At 36.0% G+C, this 27,932-nt stretch overlaps 1 protein-coding gene across 1 annotated transcript; it reads right to left on the bottom strand.

The window, feature by feature from the left end:
* Positions 1 to 30: 30 nt before the first annotated feature.
* On the bottom strand, positions 31 to 27,747 carry elp5 (elongator acetyltransferase complex subunit 5). The gene is made up of 8 exons (XM_077201801.1): positions 27,433 to 27,747; positions 27,296 to 27,356; positions 27,123 to 27,203; positions 4,304 to 4,515; positions 3,529 to 3,704; positions 3,359 to 3,454; positions 3,175 to 3,275; positions 31 to 606 (listed from the first exon to the last, which is right to left on the bottom strand). The coding sequence occupies exons 1-8, from the start codon at positions 27,485 to 27,487 to the stop codon at positions 498 to 500; spliced, it is 891 nt and encodes a 296-aa protein (XP_077057916.1). The 5' UTR covers positions 27,488 to 27,747; the 3' UTR covers positions 31 to 497.
* Between the last annotated feature and the right edge of the window lie 185 nt (positions 27,748 to 27,932).

Raw genomic sequence — 27,932 nt, 5'->3', positions numbered from 1 at the left:
CTTAAGTCAAAAATTTGTACAATTTGTATGTATGTTGGACTTTCAATATAATTTTATTGATCATTTTTATATTGTACTTTATTTTGTTTGGAGAATGTCTGACCTCCAACGGCACAAAGTTTGGGTATCATCCCATGAGCTTTGTTCAAGATCTACACCAACAAGTGAACAGGATGTCTACAACAAAACCCAGAATGATATATACTGTACAAAATGAGCTTAGTAATAAGTCAAGAATAATCATAATTGGGCAATTATGCTTAAATATTTCCAAATCAGTGCTTGAAAATAAGTGCTTCTTATCCACAAATACAAAAACTGCATAACATTACTAAAAAGGTCATCAATTTATGTCAAAATAAAATCCTGAAACCTGCTCTTGTAATAGCTGACAACAGACTGACTTTGATTCATTATAAAATAAAGAATCATAAATAAATAATTTATAAAGATGAATTTGACATTCCCAGATTTAGGATATGACGTGGGCTGTCCATTCACACATCAAGATCATCATCTGGATCCTCCTCATCAAAGTCATCGTTGGCATCAGGCTCGTACATGATCCGTCCCGAGCCAGGAGTCGGCCTCAGAAGAGCTGATTTTCTGGAGGGGAAAACAGATTGCACTGCAGCATGAAAGACTGAACTTCTCAGACATCAAAATTCTTCAGATCTTGGTGACACTTTATTTTAAAGTTTCCTTGTTACATATTTTACATGTACCAATATAACAGTAAATAACTATAACAGTAAATTATGCATAATTACATGTAACTAACTCTAAACCAAACCCTACTTTAACCCTACAGTAAGTATATGTTGTTACTTAATATGTATAGTCAAACTATAACAAGGGCACCTTAAAATAAACCCAGATTTTTAGTTTTTAATTAAATAATCAGATTTCTTTTAAAAACAGTATTTTTATTGTCAACTAAAACTATGAAAAATTGTTTTCGTACATTGATATAAAGCTAAAATAAAGTAAAATATAAATACTAGATGAAAAAAAAATTACTAAAAATGGTGCCTTGGCAATTAACTATAACTAATAAAAATGACAAAAATCACATAATAAAATTACTAAAACTTTAAACTGAAAACATAAAAATAAAAGAATTCAAAATATGATTAAATATATGAATGGTATATAAATTATACCAAAGACTATATGGAAGGGTTGAATATTAGACGGTGCACTAATATTACTATAAATGGGAGAAAGTACAATGGACAATATGGCAGAATAAGTCCCGCCTCCTAAATAAGCCAATTGGTAAAGTCGTTAGGTGTGTTCGACATCTGGGGCACGTTCAAGCTCAAACCAGTACTCAACGTTTTGCTACGGTTTCCGGGTTGAACGAAATGTTTCCTGGAAACGGTGTGGAACGGGTTTTGAGATACGTTTTCTCTTGTTTGGTGGGTGTGTCAAAAATGTCAGCCCAATCAGCAGCAACATGTATATAAACACAAAGTACCTCACGCGGGAAACACTTCACGTAACGCATAAATGCGCGTAACTAACGTAAATAAATATTTGGCAAAATAGCACATTACTGGAGGGAATAATATGGTTTTTTTCCAGAAAACTTTTTGCACAATAAAATTCAAGCACTTCCAAGGACCTGTATCTATGTGTTTATTTTCAAAAACTTTCAAGGGCCTTGAATTTTTTTTCCCAGATTCACAAACTTTCAAGGATTTCAAGGACCCGTGGGAACCCTGTTTATAGTAAAAAATATAGCATATCAACAGTGATCAGCAATAATGATAAGCCTAATACTCACAATAAAAATAATAAGGTCATATAGATCATAACACAGTCTCGGAGTTAAGAAGTGGATTATCCTTCACCTGAAATGTTTGTCTTTTCATCCTGAAATGCGAGGCAAATATTGGATCGCAATAATTAGGAACCAGTTTCCACAAATCCCTTCCCTCGATTGGGATGTTCTCTTATTCTGGACAGGAAGGGCACCGACTGTAACATCGAGCGTATTTTGCAGTATTAAACACGTATTTATACCGATTTCATCAGGCTCCGAAAATTCTTCAAAAAGAACACAAAGAATGGCCTTGTCAGCTGCCATAGTTGCAACTCTTGCGTCATCAGAACAGGGTGTTCAACGCACCACAGTTTCCGTTTAAAAAAACGTTTTGCAACTTTTTGTCTGGGCTGAACGCAGCCCAAGCCTATTGTGTTACTGCAGCTGCTGTTAGAAGCTCCGGTTAAGAAACAGTCAGTGTTCTGAGACGAGCGCTTAGGACTGCACATGTGCACTGAAACGCAAACTTTTCAAAACAGGTTTCAAAGTGTAAGTTTTTTGAAAACGATACCGGTATCGTCTTCGTGTAAACTACAAAAATGCACATTTTTCAAAGAAGTGACACCATGCGCATGCGTATTACGTGTTCAGTCTATAACTACTGGCCTGGCAGCAGAAAACAGCGTTTTTTTAATGTTTTCGCTGATCCTTGTGAACATTTTGACAATGTTGATGTCGGTACTCAAACGTTTCCGTGTTTCGTACATCTTTGTCGTGTAAACATACCCCAAAATACCTGCCCAAAAGGTGTTTAAAAGATGGTCGCCGAGTGAAATGACTTGCCTGAAAGGACTTTGATTTTACTAATGTTCCCTTCATGTGCATCGGAAATTTCCTACATCCCACTTCTGAAGTTGTGATTATGAGCTCGTCGCATTCAAATGCGTTTTTGTCAGAAAGAACAGAAATCTTTATTAAATATCATTCTTATTAAAGCCAAAATGATATTTAGCTTTCCATTGACAACCAATTAAACATTCAGCATGCTATTTAGATAGTCAGCTTGCTGACAATTCTAGAATAATGGTCAAATACAGGCTATTTTCTAATACAGTATGCTTTAAATGATTATTCATATTTGTAAATATGCACTAATGATAAGACAAGGCTATGTAGCTGACTGTTGTGGAAATAACTAATAAAGAATAGCAGTCAGAGCAGCAATCGTTCTCCCCTCGGCCATCTTTAAAGTTTATGGCGAGCCCAACTCTGGGACTTGGGTATTAAAATGATCTCTGAGCTAGAGAGGGCGTTCGTTCATGTTCAATTTTTAACTAGGAAACTCATATTTACGATAATTCTGATAGCACAAGATAACTCTGTTTTCATCATTAGAGGTCTCTTACTTCTCTTTGCTAAATACAAATGGCAGTGCCACTTTCTCCTTGGCTTTTCTCTCCTCCTCAGACAGGCGTAGATTGAAGGTCAAGTTCGATGCTGGATCAGCCTGCTCAGATCACAGTGAAAGACAAAAAGTTACAACAAAAACCTTCATCTAAAGTCATTGAGAATCAAGGCGGCTTTGCTCACCTCTGCTACTTTTTGCTCTTTCTGTACATGCCCAGGTTGACGGAGTTTGGCCTGTACAGAAAGGGTCACGTCCTCGGACACACTGAAATACTCTTCCTATAAATTGATTATACACTTATGATTTTCGTTTACAATCACATGTTTATTCAGAGTAAAACCTCATGTCTTACCTCTTGCATAACTTTGCCTGACTTTGTGCGTCGTGTAGTCGTAGCCACAGCATGATGTTCATTGTTTGCAGCTGCCACAGAGATAACAGTACTGGCTAAGTGGCTTACAATCCCTACAACACCTTGTAGATGCAAATCTGAATGCAGGAGACTGATAATAGTTTTAATATCTCCTCCTAGTGGTCAGTGGAAAAAACAAACAAGAGCGTTATTTCCAAAGTCTTGAATTAGTCGACACTTAATGCCTGCTACAGACTGTGTGATTTCGGCAATCCTGTAAGATCATTACAAATCACACTGTACGACATGGATCTAATAAACGCCATCAGCATGCGCTTGTGGTAAACAAATAGAGCAGGATTAATCTCACTTTGGCAGTTGTGGATTTTATGTGCGCTAAAAAAAAGAGAGGAGGAAGCAAACAAGGAGAATATGGACGCGGTCATTGCTGGGGAAAAGAGGCATGACGATTCCGTAAATGGAGCGGCGTGTTAAATTTTAGCGCCATGTTACGTTGATCATTACGCCATTTCATGTAGCATTTTTATTGGCTAGTCAGTAGGCGTAGGTCGTAGAAGCAAACACACTGTGAGATGATCATGCTAAATTTCTAACACTGTCAGAAAATGATCACAGGCTATCTTAGACCGTGACCATGGCCATCTTTGAACCTCTCTCACTGTATGACGATCACAGAAATCGCCACGAGCCCAAAATCACACAATGTGTACAGGGTATTAAAGGCAACACAGTTTGTCAATGTGAGATGTTTCACCTTTTCTGAGCTCTTGAAGTCTTTGAGAGATGACAACAGGGTCATGATGTCTTAAAACCAATGAGAGCGAGTCAATAACAAGTACTGGTGCTTTGACATGCTGCGAGTCTTTGATGAGCTTAGTTATGTGTTGAGAAGTGAGCTGATCAACGGTGAAAGATGATCGGCACATCCAGCCGAGGGGATCAGGGAAACCCTTATGAAAATGAAGCCTTTAAACACACAAGACACATGAGAAATTATTTCAGTGGCAAAATAAATTAAATTAAATCCCAATAGACTGCATGTCTGTCCTGAATGATAAAAGAATCATGGTAGTGAATTAATCATATACTAATATTACTAAAATATTACACTTTTGCTGTTGTTTATGCCCTTACAAAATGTGTTAATAAACAGTAGGGGGGAAAAATGGTAAATACAAATAATAATAAATAAATAATAGCCTACATAGTTAGCAAAATATGGTAAAAACAAAATAATAATAAAAATTATAAGATAGCAAAATAACCAGGCTTATCAACTTAAAAATATAAATATTATTTATGTCAAAGGCTGTGCATATTATGGCACAAATTAATAAACTGCTTAACATTGCTAAAATGAATATGTTTACTGTTGCTTTAGCACATATAACATTTGTTAATTAACGTAAGTGAAAAATAATGGGAAATGCAAAAAATATAAAGTAACTAACAATATCATGCATAGTTAAGGTAACAAAATAACCAGCAGGCTTATAAACCTAAAACAAATAAATATATATATATATGTCACACAATTTTTTGGTACAGGTTCTTCTGTCACTTGATACTTTGGCTATTATTAATAAAATAAAATAAATGTTGCTGCTGTTTAAGCAAAACTTAAAATAAAACAGGATATTTTAATTTCTGTAAGTTAGGAAAGTATATTACCAAGGCATTAGTCAGTAATACAGACATAATGGGGGAAAATGTGAATAACTTTGCTTTGCAGGATGATTTAAGGCGTGCCCCTATATTTTCTGCTTATGCTCCTACAATTTTCTGAATTTTCAAAAAAAAAGTTAGTCTGGAGCCCTGACTTACAATATTTAGGTGTTCAAGCACTTTAGTGCTGAAAACCTATTGTATTTGCTATTTGAAAAAAAAAATTGCCCTAAAACGCATCGTGCAGCCCAAACCGTAAGGCCTAGAGACCTGAAACTCGGCCAGATGGTAGGCCATACTTTTGGGGAGAAACTATCAGAGTATGACCTCGATTGGCCCATAGGTGGCGCTACAGCAACCAAAAGTACTAAATTGCTAATAACTCCTAGACCGTTGGCCCTGGCCTCATGCTTTTTACACCACTGTGATCCTTGGCTCAAGACGAACAAGATGTATGTCTCAGATTTCAATTTGGGCCTAAAAAAAAATTTTACGTCCAATTTTGTCCAAAACCTACTTTTGCGAACTAGTCCCTGGTTTTTCGCCCGATCGGAACCAGACCAGTCTAGGACAATTCTCTGGACTCTCTAGATCAATAATTATCGAAAAAAAGTTGAAATTTTGCAATTGGGTGGCTGTAACAGGGTCATTTAGAAAAAGGGGCGGGGCTAAATACACTCAAAAGCCTATAAATCATAAATAAAAACTCAGAACTTCACAAAAATTGATGAGCATATGTGTCATAACATGGTGAAGAAGCATGCAAAGTTTCATGGAGATCGGACCATAGGTGGCGCTATAACTGTCAAAAAGGTCTCATTCTTATTAGGTGTTCAAGCACTTTAGTGCTGAAAACCTATTGTATTTGCTATTTGAAAAAAAAATTTGCCCTAAAACGCATCGTGCAGCCCAAACGGCCTTAACTGCTTGAACACCGCTAAATGCTGCTTGCAGCTTTAATTATCTTTGTTTTGCATAAATTTAAAAGAAAAATCTTAATTAGGTGTTCAAGCACGAAGTGCTGAAAACCTATTGTAATTGTACAGATTTTTAGGTGTTCAAGCACGAAGTGCTGAAAACCTATTGTAATTGTAAGGATTTTTATTATTATTATTATTATTCTTCCGCCGTAAAACGCATCGTGCAGCCCAAACCGTAAGTGCTAGAGACTTGAAACTTTGTCAGATGGTAGTACAAAAATCGAGGAGAGCTTATCAAATTATAAGCCCAATTGGCCCATAGGTGGCGCTATAGCAACCAAAAGCGCGAAACTGGTCATAACTCCTAGACCGTAAGTCGTAGAGTCAAGTGTCTTATATCATTGGAAAGCTGGACTCTTGACTTAAAAAACGTATATCTCCGATTTCATTTCCGGTATGGAAATTTTTCCGCTATTTCCGGTTTTGTCCAAAACCTACTTTTGCAAACTAGTCCCTGGTTTTTCGCTTGATCGGAACCAAACCAGTGCAGAAATGTTCTCTGGAGTCTGACTATCAATAATTATTGAAGAAAAGTCGAAATTTTGATTTCCGGTCGCTAGGGGGTGCAAAATAAACGTTGTGGGAGGAGCCTATTTTACTAAAATGGCTATAACTCGTGAACAAAATGAGATATTTTTACCAATCTCACTACACATATGTATGAGCTCAATCCGAGGTTATAGTAAAAAAATCGCGTCGATTGAGCTCTAGGTGGCGCTATAACATGAAAAAAACATATGGCCACCTAGTGGTTAGTCCGATTGACTTGAAAATTGGTATGCAGTGTCTTGGTCCAAGGCCCCATGTATGTGTATGAGGACATTGGCGTATCTCAAAAAACATGGCCGCCATTGGCCAATTAAGTATAAGACAAGGTTAACGAAGGCCAATCAGAACGAAACTCGATGGGCATGTTCGACTCATGGCCCAAGAGGTCTGTAAGAGTTTTGAAAGAAATCGGCCACTAGTTGGCGCTAACGAGTTTTACGGCTCTGTAATCACGTGGTGTTGCACATATTGCCACAACATGCATATCATATGATAGATCTCCTCATGCTGAACAACTTTGCCTCTAGAAACATTGCTGTCAATCAAATCGTTCATTAAATATTCATGAATATGTTAAAAACCTACTTTTGCGAACTAGTCCCTGGTTTTTTGCCCGATCGGAATCAGACCAGTCTAGGACAATTCTCTGGACTCTCTAGATCAATAATTATCGAAAAAAAGTTGAACTTTTTTATTTTTCTTATGGTATTAAAGGGTTATTTAGAAAAGGCGCGTGACAAAATGCACCCAAAAGCCTATAAATCATAAATAAAAACTCAGAACTTCACAAAAATTGATGAGCATATGTGTCATACCATGGTGAAGAAGCATGCAACGTTTCATGGAGATTGGACAATAGGTGGCGCTATAACTGTTGAAAAGCTTTAAACCCATGTATTTCCTATGGTAAATTGCCTGTATTGGCTGTAAATGGTCTTTTCCATCTATGATCGTATAATTTTCATATCTTAATGTTTAAAACCAGTGCAGTACAATTATCTGGACTCTCTAGATCAATAATTATCAGAAAAGGTATAATTACTTCATTTGGATGGCTATAATAGAGTGTAAATCGGATGGCTATAACAGCTATAACAGCTTGGATGGCTATAACAGCCAATAAGTGGTATTTTACTGCACCCTGCTGTCATTTCATCATACTACTCTCTAATATTTTTATATATAATTGATATTTAGACTTTATTAAATCATTATTTTAACATTTACAATCACATTTTGTCAAAATGCATCTATTGCTCTGTACTCTCTACAACAATAATTATAGGAAAATGTATAACTTCTTCATTTGGATGACTATAATAGGGTCACTTCAATATGTAGCCTTGACCGAAAGCCATATATCTTTTCAATAAATGCTCATAGCTTCTTAAAAAAAGGTCAAGAACAGATAAAACGGCTTGAAAAAAGGCTAACAGCCAATAAGTGGTATTTTACTGCCCCCTGCTGTTTAAAAAAAGTCATTTTGACACACTACTCAACTATAATTAATATTTAGACTTTATAAATTCACTATTTTAACATTTACAATAACATTTAGTCAAAAATCGTCTATTGAAGTGACAATTGAGTCACACTGGCTCCTGAAGTTCCAAATGTCTCTATCTACATCAGAATGAGCGTGTGTAGATTAAATTATATGAAAAACATGGCCTATTGTATAAGTAGGCTGTAATAGCACTGTTGTCCACTAGATGGAGCAGCAGCATTAGACATTTTTAATCTTTTTTTATCAGCTTTCAGCATTGGCTAACAAACAAATGCTTAAAGCATTTTCTTTAATTAGTTTTATATTATTACATTGCAAAGAAATATGTGAAATGCTCATATACCATTAAAACAGATTTTCACAATAACATATCCCAAAAGTGTGTGTGTGTGTGTGTGTGTGTGTGTGTGTGTGTGTGTGTGTGTGTGTGTGTGTGTGTGTGTGTGTGTGTGTGTGTGTGTGTGTGTGTGTGTAAGCATGCATTATGGAGTTAACATGAAAAAAATGGTTTGCTTCACTGGAGAATACTGGAGAAACAAAGTAGTTGAAAATGAAAGTGAGCCAATAAGTGGTCTTCTACTGCCCTCTGCTGGCCACTCTTCTTATTAATAGTCTTTTTTTGTATATAGACACTATAAAATCACTTAAATAACAATTACTATTATAACACATTCATATTTTGTCAGAGTTTATCACTTCAATTGTTCTTATGCTTCATATAATTGCTATCAACGTGGTAAATCATGGTAAATAACGCCAGAAACATGGTAAATCATAGTAAAAAAGGTAAATCATGCTAGAATCCTGGTAAATTATTCTAGAATGTGCTATATCATGGTAAATCATCATATAACATGGTATATCAAGGTAAACTATGGAAAATCATGTAAGATTCATGGTAAATCATACTGGAACATGGTAAATCATGAAAAATCACACTGAAATGTAGTATATCATGGTAAATCATGCTTGCTACATAAAACTTAATGTCTTTTGATGCTTTTGTGCTTAACGGCCTGAAAGGCCTTAACTGCTTGAACACCGCTAAATGCTGCTTGTTTTATATATAATTGATATTTAGACTTTATTAAATCATTATTTTAACATTTACAATCACATTTTGTCAAAATGCATCTATTGCTCTGTACTCTCTACAACAATAATTATAGGAAAATGTATAACTTCTTCATTTGGATGACTATAATAGGGTCACTTCAATATGTAGCCTTGACCGAAAGCCATATATCTTTTCAATAAATGCTCATAGCTTCTTAAAAAAAGGTCAAGAACAGATAAAACGGCTTGAAAAAAGGCTAACAGCCAATAAGTGGTATTTTACTGCCCCCTGCTGTTTAAAAAAAGTAATTTTGACACACTACTCAACTATAATTAATATTTAGACTTTATAAATTCACTATTTTAACATTTACAATAACATTTAGTCAAAAATCGTCTATTGAAGTGACAATTGAGTCACACTGGCTCCTGAAGTTCCAAATGTCTCTATCTACATCAGAATGAGCGTGTGTAGATTAAATTATATGAAAAACATGGCCTATTGTATAAGTAGGCTGTAATAGCACTGTTGTCCACTAGATGGAGTAGCAGCATTAGACATTTTTAATCTTTTTTTATCAGCTTTCAGCATTGGCTAACAAACAAATGCTTAAAGCATTTTCTTTAATTAGTTTTATATTATTACATTGCAAAGAAATATGTGAAATGCTCATATACCATTAAAACAGATTTTCACAATAACATATCCCAAAAGTGTGTGTGTGTGTGTGTGTGTGTGTGTGTGTGTGTGTGTGTGTGTGTGTGTGTGTGTGTGTGTGTGTGTGTGTGTGTGTGTGTGTGTGTGTGTGTGTGTGTGTAAGCATGCATTATGGAGTTAACATGAAAAAAATGGTTTGCTTCACTGGAGAATACTGGAGAAACAAAGTAGTTGAAAATGAAAGTGAGCCAATAAGTGGTCTTCTACTGCCCTCTGCTGGCCACTCTTCTTATTAATAGTCTTTTTTTGTATATAGACACTATAAAATCACTTAAATAACAATTACTATTATAACACATTCATATTTTGTCAGAGTTTATCACTTCAATTGTTCTTATGCTTCATATAATTGCTATCAACGTGGTAAATCATGGTAAATAACGCCAGAAACATGGTAAATCATAGTAAAAAAGGTAAATCATGCTAGAATCCTGGTAAATTATTCTAGAATGTGCTATATCATGGTAAATCATCATATAACATGGTATATCAAGGTAAACTATGGAAAATCATGTAAGATTCATGGTAAATCATACTGGAACATGGTAAATCATGAAAAATCACACTGAAATGTAGTATATCATGGTAAATCATGCTTGCTACATAAAACTTAATGTCTTTTGATGCTTTTGTGCTTAACGGCCTGAAAGGCCTTAACTGCTTGAACACCGCTAAATGCTGCTTGTTATTAGGTGTTCAAGCACGAAGTGCTGAAAACCTATTGTAATTGTACTGATTTTTATTATTATTATTATTATTATTTTCCCCTAAAACGCATCGTGCAGCCCAAACCGTAAGTGCTGGAGCTCTGAAACTTTGTCAGATGGTAGTACAAAAATCGAGGAGAGGTTCAGAGAGTATGACCCCGATTGGCCTATAGGTGGCGCTACAGCAATCAATTGCGCGCAACTGCTCATAACTCCTAAACCGTAAGGCGTAGACTCAAGTGTCTTATATCATTGGAAAGCTGGACTCTTAACTTAAAAAACGTATATCTCCGATTTCATTTCCGCCATGATAGATTTTCCGCCATTTTGAATTTTGTTAAAAAACGACTTTTGCGAACTAGTCCCTGTTTTTTTGCCCGATCGGAACCAAACCAGTCTAGAAATGTTCTCTGGAGTCTGAATATCAATAATCATTGAAAAAAAGTTGAATTTTCGATTTTCGGTTGCTAGGGGGCGCAAAATGAACGTTGTGGGAGGAGCCTATTTTACTAAAATGGATATAACTCGAGAAGTAAATGAGATATCTTCACCAAACTTGGTCCACATATTTATGAGTTCAATTTGAGGTCACAGTAAAAAAACTGCGTCGATCTAACACTAGGTGGCGCTATAACATTAAAAAAACATAAAAGGGGGTGTGGCCACCTGACCGTTAGTCCGATTGACCTGAAAATTGGTATGCAGTGTCTTGGTCCAAGGCCCCATGTATGTGTAAAAGGATATTGGCGTATCTAAAAAAACATGGCCGCCATCGGCCAATAAAGTTTGAGCACCTGTGAGACGAGGTTAACGGAGGCCAATCGGAACGAAACTCAATGGGCATGTTCGACTCATGGCCCAAGAGGTCTGTAAGAGTTTTGAAAGAAATCGGCCAATAGTTGGCGCTAACGAGTTTTACGGCTCTGTAATCACGTGGTGTTGCACATATCCCCACAAAATGCATATCATTTGATAGATCTCCTCATGATGAACAACTTTGCCTCTAGAACCATTGCTGTCAATCAAATCGTTCATTAAATATTCACGAATATGTTAAAAACCTACTTTTGCAAACTAGTCCCTGGTTTTTTGCCCGATCGGAACCAGACCAGTCTAGGACAATTCTCTGGACTCTCTAGATCAATAATCATTGAAAAAAAGTTGAACTTTGCCCTTTGATTCACTGTAACAGGGTCATTTAGAAGAAGGGGTGTGTCAAAACACACTCAAAAGCCTATAAATCCTAAATAAAAACTCAGAACTTCACAAAAATTAATGAGCATATGTGACATAACATCATTAACAAGCATGCAAAGTTTTATGGAGATCGGACAATAGGTGGCGCTATAACAGTTGAAAAGGTTTAAAACCATGTATTTCCTATGGTAAATTGCCTGTATTGGCTGTAAATGGTGTGTTCCATCTATGATCATATAATATTTATATCACAATGTTCAAAATCAGTTCAGTACAATTCTCTGGACTCTCTAGATAAATAATCATCAGAAAAGTTATAACTTCTTCATTTGGATGGCTATAATAGGGTCACTTCAATATGAAGCCTTTACCAAGAAAGCCTATATCTCTTCAATGAATGCTCAGATCTTCTTAAAAACAAGTCAGAACATGTGACTCTAAATAAGATAAGAAATAATGCATCTATAACAGTTAAAAAGGTTAAAGTTATAACATAATGGCATATTAAGCGAATAAGTGGTATTCTACTGCCCCCTGCTGTTTAAAATAGTCATTTTGTCAAGCTACTAACTACTAATATTCTATCATTCTTATTTAGAGTTTATAAAATCACTATTTTAACATTTACACTCACATTTTGTCAAAATTCATCTATTGAAGTATTACTATTGACCATTGTGTCACGGACAAATGTTAATCCTGAATGAGACACAGTTCAGATCACTTTATCTACAACAGAATGTGTGTGTGTAGTCCCATGTTTCTGAATAAATCCTGAATAATCTGATTAATAGCTTGCAAAGACATATTTTAATGGTCTATAAGCATTTCATATATTTTCATAATGACTTGTGTGTGTGTCTAGATATGAGTCACAAAAGCACCTGTGAAAAAACACTTTATTAATAAGTATAATGGCCAGCAAAGGGCAGTAGAAGACCACTTAGTGGCTCACTCTCATTTTGACAGACTTGATTTTCACCAGTATATCATGGTAAATCATGCTAGCAATGTGACGAATCATAGTAAATCATGCTACAATCCTGATAAATCATTCTAGAATGTGGTATATCATGGTCAATCATCCTATAACATGGTAAATCAAGGTAAACTAAGATAAATCATGCTATAAACATATTAAATCATACTAGAATGTGTTCAGTTGTGGTAAATCATGCTAGAACAGGGTAAATCATGGTGAATCATACTAGAATTTGGTATACCATGGTAAACTATGGTAAATCATGCTAGATTCATGGTAAATCATGAAAATCACACTGAAATGGGGTATATCATGGTAAATCATGCTAAAATTGCCTGTATTGGCTGTAAATGGTATTTTCCATCTATTATGTCAGTGTTTTAATGTGTGCTAAATAAAACTTAATGTCTTTTGATGCTTTTGTGCTTAACGGCCTTAAAGGCCTTAACTGCTTGAACACCGCTAAATGCTGCTTGCAGCTTTAATTATTATTATTATTATTCTTCCGCCGTAAAACGCATCGTGCAGCCCAAACCGTAAGTGCTAGAGACTTGAAACTTTGTCAGATGGTAGTACAAAAATCGAGGAGAGCTTATCAAATTATAAGCCCAATTGGCCCATAGGTGGCGCTATAGCAACCAAAAGCGCGAAACTGGTCATAACTCCTAGACCGTAAGTCGTAGAGTCAAGTGTCTTATATCATTGGAAAGCTGGACTCTTGACTTAAAAAACGTATATCTCCGATTTCATTTCCGGTATGGAAATTTTTCCGCTATTTCCGGTTTTGTCCAAAACCTACTTTTGCAAACTAGTCCCTGGTTTTTCGCTTGATCGGAACCAAACCAGTGCAGAAATGTTCTCTGGAGTCTGACTATCAATAATTATTGAAGAAAAGTCGAAATTTTGATTTCCGGTCGCTAGGGGGTGCAAAATAAACGTTGTGGGAGGAGCCTATTTTACTAAAATGGCTATAACTCGTGAACAAAATGAGATATTTTTACCAATCTCACTACACATATGTATGAGCTCAATCCGAGGTCATAGTAAAAAAATCGCGTCGATTGAGCTCTAGGTGGCGCTATAACATGAAAAAAACATATGGCCACCTAGTGGTTAGTCCGATTGACTTGAAAATTGGTATGCAGTGTCTTGGTCCAAGGCCCCATGTATGTGTATGAGGACATTGGCGTATCTCAAAAAACATGGCCGCCATTGGCCAATTAAGTATAAGACAAGGTTAACGAAGGCCAATCATAACGAAACTCGATGGGCATGTTCGACTCATGGCCCAAGAGGTCTGTAAGAGTTTTGAAAGAAATCGGCCACTAGTTGGCGCTAACGAGTTTTACGGCTCTGTAATCACGTGGTGTTGCACATATTGCCACAACATGCATATCATATGATAGATCTCCTCATGCTGAACAACTTTGCCTCTAGAAACATTGCTGTCAATCAAATCGTTCATTAAATATTCATGAATATGTTAAAAACCTACTTTTGCGAACTAGTCCCTGGTTTTTCGCCCGATCAGAACCAGACCAGTCTAGGTCAATTCTCTGGACTCTCTAGATCAATAATTATTGAAAAAAAGTTGAACTTTGCCCTTTGATTCACTGTAACAGGGTCATTTAGAAGAAGGGGCGTGTCAAAACACACTCAAAAGCCTATAAATCCTATACGAAAACTCAGAACTTCACAAAAATTGGTGAGCATATGTGACATAACATCATTAACAAGCATGCAAAGTTTTATGGAGATCGGACAATAGGTGGCGCTATAACAGTTGAAAAGGTTTAAAACCATGTATTTCCTATGGTAAATTGCCTGTATTGGCTGTAAACGGTGTGTTCCATCTATGATCATATAATATTTATATCACAATGTTCAAAATCAGTTCAGTACAATTCTCTGGACTCTCTAGATAAATAATCATCAGAAAAGTTATAACTTCTTCATTTGGATGGCTATAATAGGGTCACTTCAATATGAAGCCTTTACCAAGAAAGCCTATATCTCTTCAATGAATCCTCAGATCTTCTTAAAAACAAGTCAGAACATGTGACTCTAAATAAGATAAGAAATAATGCATCTATAACAGTTAAAAAGGTTAAAGTTATAACATAATGGCATATTAAGCCAATAAGTGGTATTCTACTGCCCCCTGCTGTTTAAAATAGTCATTTTGTCAAGCTACTAACTACTAATATTCTATAATTCTTATTTAGAGTTTATAAAATCACTATTTTAACATTTACACTCACATTTTGTCAAAATTCATCTATTGAAGTATTACTATTGACCATTGTGTCACGGACAAATGTTAATCCTGAATGAGACACAGTTCAGATCACTTTATCTACAACAGAATGTGTGTGTGTAGTCCCATGTTTCTGAATAAATCCTGAATAATCTGATTAATAGCTTGCAAAGACATATTTTAATGGTCTATAAGCATTTCATATATTTTCATAATGACTTGTGTGTGTGTCTAGATATGAGTCACAAAAGCACCTGTGAAAACACTTTATTAATAAGTATAATGGCCAGCAAAGGGCAGTAGAAGACCACTTATTGGCTCACTCTCATTTTGACAGACTTGATTTTCACCAGTATATCATGGTAAATCATGCTAGCAATGTGACGAATCATAGTAAATCATGCTACAATCCTGATAAATCATTCTAGAATGTGGTATATCATGGCCAATCATCCTATAACATGGTAAATCAAGGTAAACTAAGATAAATCATGCTATAAACATATTAAATCATACTAGAATGTGTTCAGTTGTGGTAAATCATGCTAGAACAGGGTAAATCATGGTGAATCATACTAGAACTTGGTATACCATGGTAAACTATGGTAAATCATGCTAGATTCATGGTAAATCGTGAAAATCACACTGAAATGGGGTATATCATGGTAAATCATGCTAAAATTGCCTGTATTGGCTGTAAATGGTATTTCCCATCTATTATGTCAGTGTTTAAATGTATGCTAAATAAAACTTAATGTCTTTTGGTGCTTTTGTGCTTTACGGCCTTAAAGGCCTTAACTGCTTGAACACCGCTAAATGCTGCTTGCAGCTTTAATTAGGTGTTCAAGCACGAAGTGCTGAAAACCTATTGTATTTGTACTGATTTTTAGGTGTTCAAGCACGAAGTGCTGAAAACCTATTGTAATTGTACTGATTTTTATTATTATTATTATTATTATTATTTTCCCCTAAAACGCATCGTGCAGACCAAACCGTAAGTGCTGGAGCTCTGAAACTTTGTCAGATGGTAGTACAAAAATCGAGGAGAGGTTCAGAGAGTATGACCCCGATTGGCCTATAGGTGGCGCTACAGCAATCAATTGCGCGTAACTGCTCATAACTCCTAAACCGTAAGGCGTAGACTCAAGTGTCTTATATCATTGGAAAGCTGGACTCTTAACTTAAAAAACGTATATCTCCGATTTCATTTCCGCCATGATAGATTTTCCGCCATTTTGAATTTTGTTAAAAAACGACTTTTGCGAACTAGTCCCTGGTTTTTTGCCCGATCGGAACCAAACCAGTGTAGAAATGTTCTCTGGAGTCTGAATATCAATAATCATTGAAAAAAAGTTGAATTTTCGATTTCCGGTTGCTAGGGGGCGCAAAATGAACGTTGTGGGAGGAGCCTATTTTACTATAATGGCTATAACTCGAGAAGTAAATGAGATATCTTCACCAAACTTGACACACATGTGTATGAGGACAGTCTGGGGTCACAGTAAAAAAACCGCGTCGATCTAACACCAGGTGGCGCTATAACATTAAAAAAACATAAAAGGGGGTGTGGCCACCTGACCGTTAGTCCGATTGACCTGAAAATTGGTATGCAGTGTCTTGGTCCAAGGCCCCATGTATGTGTAAAAGGATATTGGCGTATCTCAAAAAACATGGCCGCCATCGGCCAATGAAGTTTGAGCACCTGTGAGACGAGGTTAACGGAGGCCAAACGGAACGAAACTCAATGGGCATGTTCGACTCATGGCCCAAGAGGTCTGTAAGAGTTTTGAAAGAAATCGGCCACTAGTTGGCGCTAACGAGTTTTACGGCTCTGTAATCACGTGGTGTTGTACACATCCCCACAAAATGCATATCATTTGATAGATCTCCTCATGATGAACAACTTTGCCTCTAGAACCATTGCTGTCAATCAAACCGTTCATTAAATATTCACGAATATGTTAAAAACCTACTTTTGCGAACTAGTCCCTGGTTTTTCGCCCGATCGGAACCAGACCAGTCTAGGACAATTCTCTGGACTCTCTAGATCAATAATTATCGAAAAAAAGTTGAACTTTTTTATTTTTTGCATGGTATTAAAGGGTTATTTAGAAAAGGGGCGTGATAAAATGCACCCAAAAGCCTATAAATCCTAAAGGAAAACTCAGAACTTCACAAAAATGGATGAGCATATGTGTCATAACAGGCTGAAGAAGCATGCAAAGTTTCATGGAGATCGGACAATAGGTGGCGCTATAACTGTTGAAAAGCTTTAAAACCATACATTTCCTATGGTAAATTGCCTGTATTGGCTGTAAATGGTCTTTTCCATCTATTATCGTATAATTTTCATATCTTAATGTTTAAAACCAGTGCAGTACAATTATCTGGACTCTCTAGATCAATAATTATCAGAAAAGGTATAATTACTTCAGTTGGATGGCTATAATAGAGTGTAAATCGGATGGCTATAACAGCTATAACAGCTTGGATGGCTATAACAGCCAATAAGTGGTATTTTACTGCCCCCTGCTGTCATTTCATCATACTACTCTCTAATATTTTTATATATAATTGATATTTAGACTTTATTAAATCATTATTTTAACATTTACAATCACATTTTGTCAAAATTCATCTATTGCTCTGTACTCTCTAGAACAATAATTATAGGAAAATGTATAACTTCTTCATTTGGATGACAATAATAGGGTCACTTCAATATGTAGCCTTGACCGAAAGCCAATATCTTTTCAATAAATGCTCATAGCTTCTTAAAAAAAGGTCAAGAACAGCTATAACAGCTTGAAAAAGGCTAACAGCCAATAAGTAGTATTTTACTGCCCCCTGCTGTTTAAAAAAAGTCATTTTGTCACACTACTCAACTATAATTAATATTTAGACTTTATAAATTCACTATTTTAACATTTACAATAACATTTAGTCAAAAATCGTCTATTGAAGTGGCAATTAAGTCACATTGGCTCCTGAAGTTCCAAATGTCTCTATCTACATCAGAATGAGCGTGTGTAGATTAAATGATATGAAAAACATGGCCTATTGTATAAGTAGGCTGTAATAGCACTGTTGTCCACTAGATGGAGCAGCAGCATTAGACATTTTGAATCTTTTTTTATCAGCTTTCAGCATTGGCTAACAAACAAATGCTTAAAGCATTTTCTTTAATTAGTTTTATATTATTGCATTGCAAAGAAATATGTGAAATGCTCATATACCATTAAAACAGATTTTCACAATAACATATCCCAAAAATGTGTGTGTGTGTGTGTGTGTGTGTGTGTGTGTGTGTGTGTGTGTGTGTGTGTGTGTGTGTGTGTGTGTGTGTGTGTGTGTGTGTGTGTGTAAGCATGCATTATGGAGTTAACATGAAAAAAATGGTTTGCTTCACTGGAGAATACTGGAGAAACAAAGTAGTTGAAAATGAAAGTGAGCCAATAAGTGGTCTTCTACTGCCCTCTGCTGGCCACTCTTCTTATTAATTGTCTTTTTTTGTATATAGACACTATAAAATTTCTTAAATAACAATTACTATTATAACACATTCATATTTTGTCAGAGTTTATCACTTCAATTGTTCTTATGCTTCATATAATTGCTATCAACGTGGTAAATCATGGTAAATAACGCCAGAAACATGGTAAATCATAGTAAAAAAGGTAAATCATGCTAGAATCCTGGTAAATTATTCTAGAATGTGCTATATCATGGTAAATCATCATATAACATGGTATATCAAGGTAAACTATGGAAAATCATGTAAGATTCATGGTAAATCATACTGGAACATGGTAAATCATGGAAAATCACACTGAAATGTAGTATATCATGGTAAATCATGCTTGCTACATAAAACTTAATGTCTTTTGATGCTTTTGTGCTTAACGGCCTGAAAGGCCTTAACTGCTTGAACACCGCTAAATGCTGCTTGCAGCTTTAATTATTATTATTATTATTATTATTCTGCCGTAAAACGCGTCGTGCAGACCAAACCGTAAGTGCTACAGACTTCATATTTGGGATTAAGGTAGCACAGAAATCGAGGAGAGGTTGAGAGAGTATGAGCCCGATTGGCCCATAGGTGGCGCTATAGTAACAAAAACGCGAAAGTGATCATAACTCCTAGACCCTATGTCGTAGACTCAAGTGTCTTATATCATTGGAAAGCTGGACTCTTGACTTAAAAAACGTATATCTCCGATTTCATTTCCGGTATGCAAATTTTTCCGCCATTTTGAATTTTGTCAAAAAACTACTTTTGCGAACTAGTCCCTGGTTTTTCGCCCGATCGGAACCAAACCAGTGCAGAAATGTTCTCTGGAGTCTGAATATCAATAATTATCAAAAAAAAGTCGAATTTTCGATTTCCGGTTGCTAGGGGGCGCAAAATGAACGTTGTGGGAGGAGCCTATTTTACTAAAATGGCTATAACTCAAGAAGTAAATGAGATAGCTTCACCAAACTTGACACACTTGTGTATGAGGGCAGTCTGGGGTCACAGTAAAAAAACCGCGTCGATCTAACACTAGGTGGCGCTATAACATTAAAAAAACATAAAAGGGGGTGTGGCCACCTGACCGTTAGTCCGATTGACCTGAAAATTGGTATGCAGTGTCTTGGTCCAAGGCCCCATGTATGTGTAAAAGGATATTGGCGTATCTCAAAAAACATGGCCGCCATCGGCCAATAAAGTTTGAGCACCTGTGAGACGAGGTTAACGGAGGCCAATCGGAACGAAACTCAATGGGCATGTTCGACTCATGGCCCAAGAGGTCTGTAAGAGTTTTGAAAGAAATCGGCCACTAGTTGGCGCTAACGAGTTTTACGGCTCTGTAATCACGTGGTGTTGCACACATCCCCACAAAATGCATATCATTTGATAGATCTCCTCATGATGAACAACTTTGCCTCTAGAACCATTGCTGTCAATCAAACCGTTCATTAAATATTCACGAATATGTTAAAAACCTACTTTTGCGAACTAGTCCCTGGTTTTTCGCCCGATCGGAACCAGACCAGTCTAGGACAATTCTCTGGACTCTCTAGATCAATAATTATCAAAAAAAAGTTGAAATTTGGCATTTGGTTGGCTATAACAGGGTCATTTATAAAATGGGCGTGGCAAAATATAGTCAAAAGCCTATCAATCCTATACGAAAACTCAGAACTTCACAAAAATTGGTGAGCATATGTGACATAACATCCTGAAAAAGCATGCCAAATTTTATGGAGATCGGACCATAGGTGGCGCTATAACTGTTAAAAAGCTTTGAAACAATGTATTTCCTATGGCAAATTGCCTGTATTTGCTGTAAATGGTGTTTTGCATTTATTATCATGTAATGTTCATATCATAATGTTCAAAACCAGTGCAGTACAATTCTCTGGACTCTCTAGATCAATAATTATCAGAAAAAGTTGAACAACTTCATTTGGATGGCTATAATAGGGTCACTTCACAATGTAGCCATGACCTAGTGTCCCCAAAAGCTTATATCTCTTCAATGAATGCTCAGATCTTCTTAAAAACAAGTCAGAACATGTGCCATATGACTCCAAACAATCATGACAAATTTCAGACAGATCGGACAAAATTTGCCTCTATAACAGTTAAAAATGAGAAAATTAAATGAAAATAATGGCATATTAAGCCAATAAGTAGTATTTTACTGCCCCCTGCTGTTTAAAATATGAATTATACTTGAGTAGTGTGACAAAATTACTATTTAGACTTTATAAAATTACTATTAACATTTACAATCACATTAAGTCAAATTTCATCTATTGAAGTATCACTATTGACAATTCTGTCACATTGACAAATGTGAATCCTGAATGAGACATAGTTCAAATCTCTGTATCTACAACAGAATGTGTGTGTAGTCCTATGTTTCTGAATAAATTCTGAATAATCTGATTAATAGTTTGCAAAGACATGTATGAAATAACATTCAAATATATTTTCATAATGATTTTATCAGTGTGTGTGTGTGTGTGTGTGTGTGTGTGTGTGTGTGTGTGTGTGTGTGTGTGTGTGTGTGTGTGTGTGTGTGTGTGTGTGTGTGTGTGTAAGCTTGCATAAAGGAGTTAAAATGGAAAAACTGGTTTGCTTTAGTGCAGAATAATGTGTTATATTTTGGTAAACCATGCTAGAAGAGGGTAAATCATAGTGAATCATACTAGAACTTGGTATATCATGGTAAACTATGGTAAATCATGCTATATTCATGGTAAATCATACTGGAACATGGTAAATCATGAAAATCCACACTAAAATGTGCTATATCATGGTAAATCATGCTAAAACATGGTCTATTCCATCTATGATGTCAGTGGTTAAATGCTTGCTACTTAAAACTTAATGTCTTTTGATGCTTGTGTGGTTAAAAATCTTAAATGCCTTAACTGCTTGAACACCGCTAAATGCTGCTTGCAGCTTTAATTAGGTGTTCAAGCACGAAGTGCTGAAAACCTATTGTAATTGTACTGATTTTTATTATTATTATTATTATTATTATTATTTTCCCCTAAAACGCATCGTGCAGCCCAAACCGTAAGTGCTGGAGCTCTGAAACTTTGTCAGATGGTAGTACAAAAATCGAGGAGAGGTTCAGAGAGTATGACCCCGATTGGCCTATAGGTGGCGCTACAGCAATCAATTGCGCGTAACTGCTCATAACTCCTAAACCGTAAGGCGTAGACTCAAGTGTCTTATATCATTGGAAAGCTAGACTCTTAACCTAAAAAACGTATATCTCCGATTTCATTTCCGCCATGATAGATTTTCCGCCATTTTGAATTTTGTTAAAAAACGACTTTTGCGAACTAGTCCCTGGTTTTTTGCCCGATCGGAACCAAACCAGTGTAGAAATGTTCTCTGGAGTCTGAATATCAATAATCATTGAAAAAAAGTTGAATTTCCGATTTTCGGTTGCTAGGGGGCGCAAAATGAACGTTGTGGGAGGAGCCTATTTTACTAAAATGGATATAACTCGAGAAATAAATGAGATATCTTCACCAAAATTGGTCCACATATTTATGAGTTCAATTTGAGGTCACAGTAAAAAAACCGCGTCGATCTAACACTAGGTGGCGCTATAACATTAAAAAAACATAAAAGGGGGTGTGGCCACCTGACCGTTAGTCCGATTGACCTGAAAATTGGTATGCAGTGTCTTGGTCCAAGGCCCCATGTATGTGTAAAAGGATATTGGCGTATCTAAAAAAACATGGCCGCCATCGGCCAATAAAGTTTGAGCACCTGTGAGACGAGGTTAACGGAGGCCAATCGGAACGAAACTCAATGGGCATGTTCGACTCATGGCCCAAGAGGTCTGTAAGAGTTTTGAAAGAAATCGGCCACTAGTTGGCGCTAACGAGTTTTACGGCTCTGTAATCACGTGGTGTTGCACATATCCCCACAAAATGCATATCATTTGATAGATCTCCTCATGATGAACAACTTTGCCTCTAGAACCATTGCTGTCAATCAAATCGTTCATTAAATATTCACGAATATGTTAAAAACCTACTTTTGCGAACTAGTCCCTGGTTTTTCGCCCGATCGGAACCAGACCAGTCTAGGACAATTCTCTGGACTCTCTAGATCAATAATCATTGAAAAAAAGTTGAACTTTGCCCTTTGGTTCACTGTAACAGGGTCATTTAGAAGAAGGGGCGTGTCAAAACACACTCAAAAGCCTATAAATCCTAAATAAAAACTCAGAACTTCACAAAAATTAATGAGCATATGTGACATAACATCATTAACAAGCATGCAAAGTTTTATGGAGATCGGACAATAGGTGGCGCTATAACAGTTGAAAAGGTTTAAAACCATGTATTTCCTATGGTAAATTGCCTGTATTGGCTGTAAATGGTGTGTTCCATCTATGATCATATAATATTTATATCACAATGTTCAAAATCAGTTCAGTACAATTCTCTGGACTCTCTAGATAAATAATCATCAGAAAAGTTATAACTTCTTCATTTGGATGGCTATAATAGGGTCACTTCAATATGAAGCCTTTACCAAGAAAGCCTATATCTCTTCAATGAATGCTCAGATCTTCTTAAAAACAAGTCAGAACATGTGACTCTAAATAAGATAAGAAATAATGCATCTATAACAGTTAAAAAGGTTAAAGTTATAACATAATGGCATATTAAGCCAATAAGTGGTATTCTACTGCCCCCTGCTGTTTAAAATAGTCATTTTGTCAAGCTACTAACTACTAATATTCTATAATTCTTATTTAGAGTTTATAAAATCACTATTTTAACATTTACACTCACATTTTGTCAAAATTCATCTATTGAAGTATTACTATTGACCATTGTGTCACGGACAAATGTTAATCCTGAATGAGACACAGTTCAGATCACTTTATCTACAACAGAATGTGTGTGTGTAGTCCCATGTTTCTGAATAAATCCTGAATAATCTGATTAATAGCTTGCAAAGACATATTTTAATGGTCTATAAGCATTTCATATATTTTCATAATGACTTGTGTGTGTGTCTAGATATGAGTCACAAAAGCACCTGTGAAAACACTTTATTAATAAGTATAATGGCCAGCAAAGGGCAGTAGAAGACCACTTATTGGCTCACTCTCATTTTGACAGACTTGATTTTCACCAGTATATCATGGTAAATCATGCTAGCAATGTGACGAATCATAGTAAATCATGCTACAATCCTGATAAATCATTCTAGAATGTGGTATATCATGGCCAATCATCCTATAACATGGTAAATCAAGGTAAACTAAGATAAATCATGCTATAAACATATTAAATCATACTAGAATGTGTTCAGTTGTGGTAAATCATGCTAGAACAGGGTAAATCATGGTGAATCATACTAGAACTTGGTATACCATGGTAAACTATGGTAAATCATGCTAGATTCATGGTAAATCGTGAAAATCACACTGAAATGGGGTATATCATGGTAAATCATGCTAAAATTGCCTGTATTGGCTGTAAATGGTATTTTCCATCTATTATGTCAGTGTTTAAATGTATGCTAAATAAAACTTAATGTCTTTTGGTGCTTTTGTGCTTTACGGCCTTAAAGGCCTTAACTGCTTGAACACCGCTAAATGCTGCTTGCAGCTTTAATTATTATTATTATTATTATTTTCCCCTAAAACGCATCGTGCAGCCCAAACCGTAAGTGCTAGAGACTTGAAACTTTGGCATAAGGTAGTACAAAAATCGAGGAGAGGTTATCAAAGTATGAGGCCGATTGGCCCATAGGTGGCGCTATAGCGCAAAATACAAAAAAAATGCACTCTTTTGCTTAAATCTCAATAACCCTTTGTCGCAGCCTCAAGTGTCTTATATCATTGGAATCCTTGGCTCAAGCCGAACAAAAAAGGCCTCAAGGATTTCATTTCCGGTATGCAAATTTTTCCGCTATTTCCGGTTTTGTCTAAAACCTACTTTTGCGAACTAGTCCCTGGTTTTTCGCCCGATTGGAACCAAACCAGTGCAGAAAGATTCTCTGGACACTGAATATCAATAATTATTGAAAAAACGTTGAAATTTCGATTCACGGTCGCTAGGGGGTGCCCAAACGTTCGAAGGAGGCGGAGCTAATTTTACTAAAATGGGTATAACTCGTGAACGAAACGAAATATTTTCACCAAACTTGGTACACATATGTATGAGCTCAATCTGAGGTCACAGTAAAAAAACCGCGTCGATCTAACACTAGGTGGCGCTATAACATTAAAAAAACATAAAAGGGGGTGTGGCCACCTGACCGTTAGTCCGATTGACTTGAAAATTGGTATGCAGTGTCTTGGTCCAAGGCCCCATGTATGTGTAAAAGGATATTGGCGTATCTCAAAAAACATGGCCGCCATCGGCCAATGAAGTTTGAGCACCTGTGAGACGAGGTTAACGGAGGCCGATCGGAACGAAACTCTATGGGCATGTTCGACTCATGGCCCAAGAGGACTGTAAGAGTTTTGAAAGAAATCGGCCACTAGTTGGTGCTAACGAGTTTTACGGCTCTGTAATCACGTGGTGTTGCACACATCCCCACAATATGCATATCATTTGATAGATCTCCTCATGTTGAACAACTTTGCCTCTAGAACCATTGCTGTCAATCAAATCGTTCATTAAATATTCACAAATATGTATAAAACCTACTTTTGCGAACTAGTCCTAGGTTTTTCGCCCGATCGGAACCAGACCAGTCTAGGACAATTCTCTGGACTCTCTAGATCAATAATTATCAAAAAAAAGTTGAAATTTGGCATTTGGTTGGCTATAACAGGGTCATTTTTAAAATGGGTGTGGCCATATATAGTCAAAAGCCTATAAATCCTATACGAAAACTCAGAACTTCACAAAAATTGGTGAGCATATGTGACATAACATCCTTAAAAAGCATGCCAAATTTTATGGAGATCGGACCATAGGTGGCGCTATAACTGTTAAAAAGCTTTGAAACAATGTATTTCCTATGGCAAATTGCCTGTATTTGCTTTAAATGGTGTTTTGCATTTATTATCATGTAATGTTCATATCTTAATGTTCAAAACCAGTGCAGTGCAATTCTCTGGACTCTCTAGATCAATAATTATCAGAAAAATTTGAACAACTTCATTTGGATGGCTATAATAGGGTCACTTCACAATGTAGCCATGACCTAGTGTCCCCAAAAGCTTATATCTCTTCAATGAAAGTCAGAACATGTGCCATATGACTCCAAACAATCATGACAAATTTCAGACAGATCGGACAAAATTTGCCTCTATAACAGTTAAAAATGAGAAAATTAAATGAATATAATGGCATATTAAGCCAATAAGTAGTATTTTACTGCCCCCTGCTGTTTAAAATATGAATTATACTTGAGTAGTGTGACAAAATTACTATTTAGACTTTATAAAATTACTATTTTAACATTTACTAATCACATTAAGTCAAATTTCATCTATTGAAGTATCACTATTGACAATTCTGTCACATTGACAAATGTGAATCCTGAATGAGACATAGTTCAAATCTCTGTATCTACAACAGAATGTGTGTGTAGTCCTATGTTTCTGAATAAATTCTGAATAATCTGATTAATAGTTTGCAAAGACATGTATGAAATACCATTCAAATATATTTTCATAATGATTTTGTGTGTGTGTGTGTGTGTGTGTAAGCTTGCATAAAGGAGTTAAAATGGAAAAACTGGTTTGCTTTAGTGCAGAACAATGTGTTATATTGTGGTAAACCATGCTAGAAGAGGGTAAATCATAGTGAATCATACTAGAACTTGGTATATCATGGTAAACTATGGTAAATCATGCTATATTCATGGTAAATCATACTGGAACATGGTAAATCATGAAAAACCACACTAAAATGTGGTATATCATGGTAAATCATGCTAAAACATGGTCTATTCCATCTATGATGTCAGTGGTTAAATGCTTGCTACATAAAACTTAATGTCTTTTGATGCTTGTGTGGTTAAAAATCTTAAATGCCTTAACTGCTTGAACACCGCTAAATGCTGCTTGCAGCTTTAATTTCAAGTTGACTTCTGTTTATTTTTGCACAATAAACTGTTTAGTGTGGTGTTATGTCACCACTTGTAAAATCTTGAGCCCTGAAGCAAAACAGTTGAAAGCTACTGCACTATGATATTTAAAATTATGTGCATCCTAAATTACACACTGGCAGTACCATTTATACATTATTTATATGTTAGGTGCTTTTAGGTGTCACCATATGCATAAAAGCATGTCTCAACTTCAAGTCACAAATCAAGAGTTAATCAATGTCAATCTCTCTCTCTCTCTCTCTCTCTCTCTCTCTCTCTCTCTCTCTATATATATATATATATATATATATATATATATATATATATATATATATATATATATATATATAGTATACATCATTTATTTTACTCACTTCTGCACACAGCTTCTGTCGAAGCCAGCACACACTTCTGTTTCACTCGCCTCGAATCCCAGCACATGAACGTCCTCGCCCCTTTAACGGATTTTAACACAAACCAAACACTGTAACAACTTAATGGAAGTCAATTAAAAAAATAATGAAAAATTCTGCAGACAGGAACTTGCCTCTTCAATGCTGCATTAATAAAACACTTGAGGATGCCCCGACCTGTGCATTTGACAGTATCTGAAACGTACAAGCATATACTTACTATTCTCAGCGGTGTATAAATGTACAAACGGGGTAAGAGTATTGATATTACCTTGAATGAGTATGAATCCTCCAGCATCTGCTCCCTGTAGCACATCTAGTAGCATGACTCAAAATCTCATTTAAACACTATGAGCTAACAGCTAAACAAATCACTTTTGGGCTTGGCAAGCTACTGGATGGCTTATTACACCAGCGCTATTGATTAAACATCTTAAAGACCCAAGTAGAATTCAAAACTCTTGGTTATATAAAAGAGTTATGATCAAATTCACGATCAGCACGAGTTTGATTACAGCGAATACTCAATTTCCCAAAAGCATAGCGGCTACTCGACCCACGCTCTTTCTTCTGCGTCGCTGTTTGCAAACTTGAGTGATGCATTAGCGCCACCTACTGTGTGCTGTAGTGTGTAGCACCGGGTCCCTTGCATGAAATCATGTTTGCTGGCCATTGTCCATAACATGTAAAAGATTGAAAACCCCTGATCTTATCTAACACATTTGATAAGGACGGGGATAGTTCACCCAAAAATGAAAATTCTGACATCAT

This window comes from Siphateles boraxobius, unplaced genomic scaffold, assembly GCF_051911475.1.
Source record: "Siphateles boraxobius isolate OS27281-9 unplaced genomic scaffold, OSU_SipBor_1 48, whole genome shotgun sequence".
NCBI lineage: Eukaryota > Metazoa > Chordata > Actinopteri > Cypriniformes > Leuciscidae > Siphateles > Siphateles boraxobius.
Note: the sequence above shows the minus strand (reverse complement) of the source record. Positions and strands in the feature narration are given on the sequence as shown.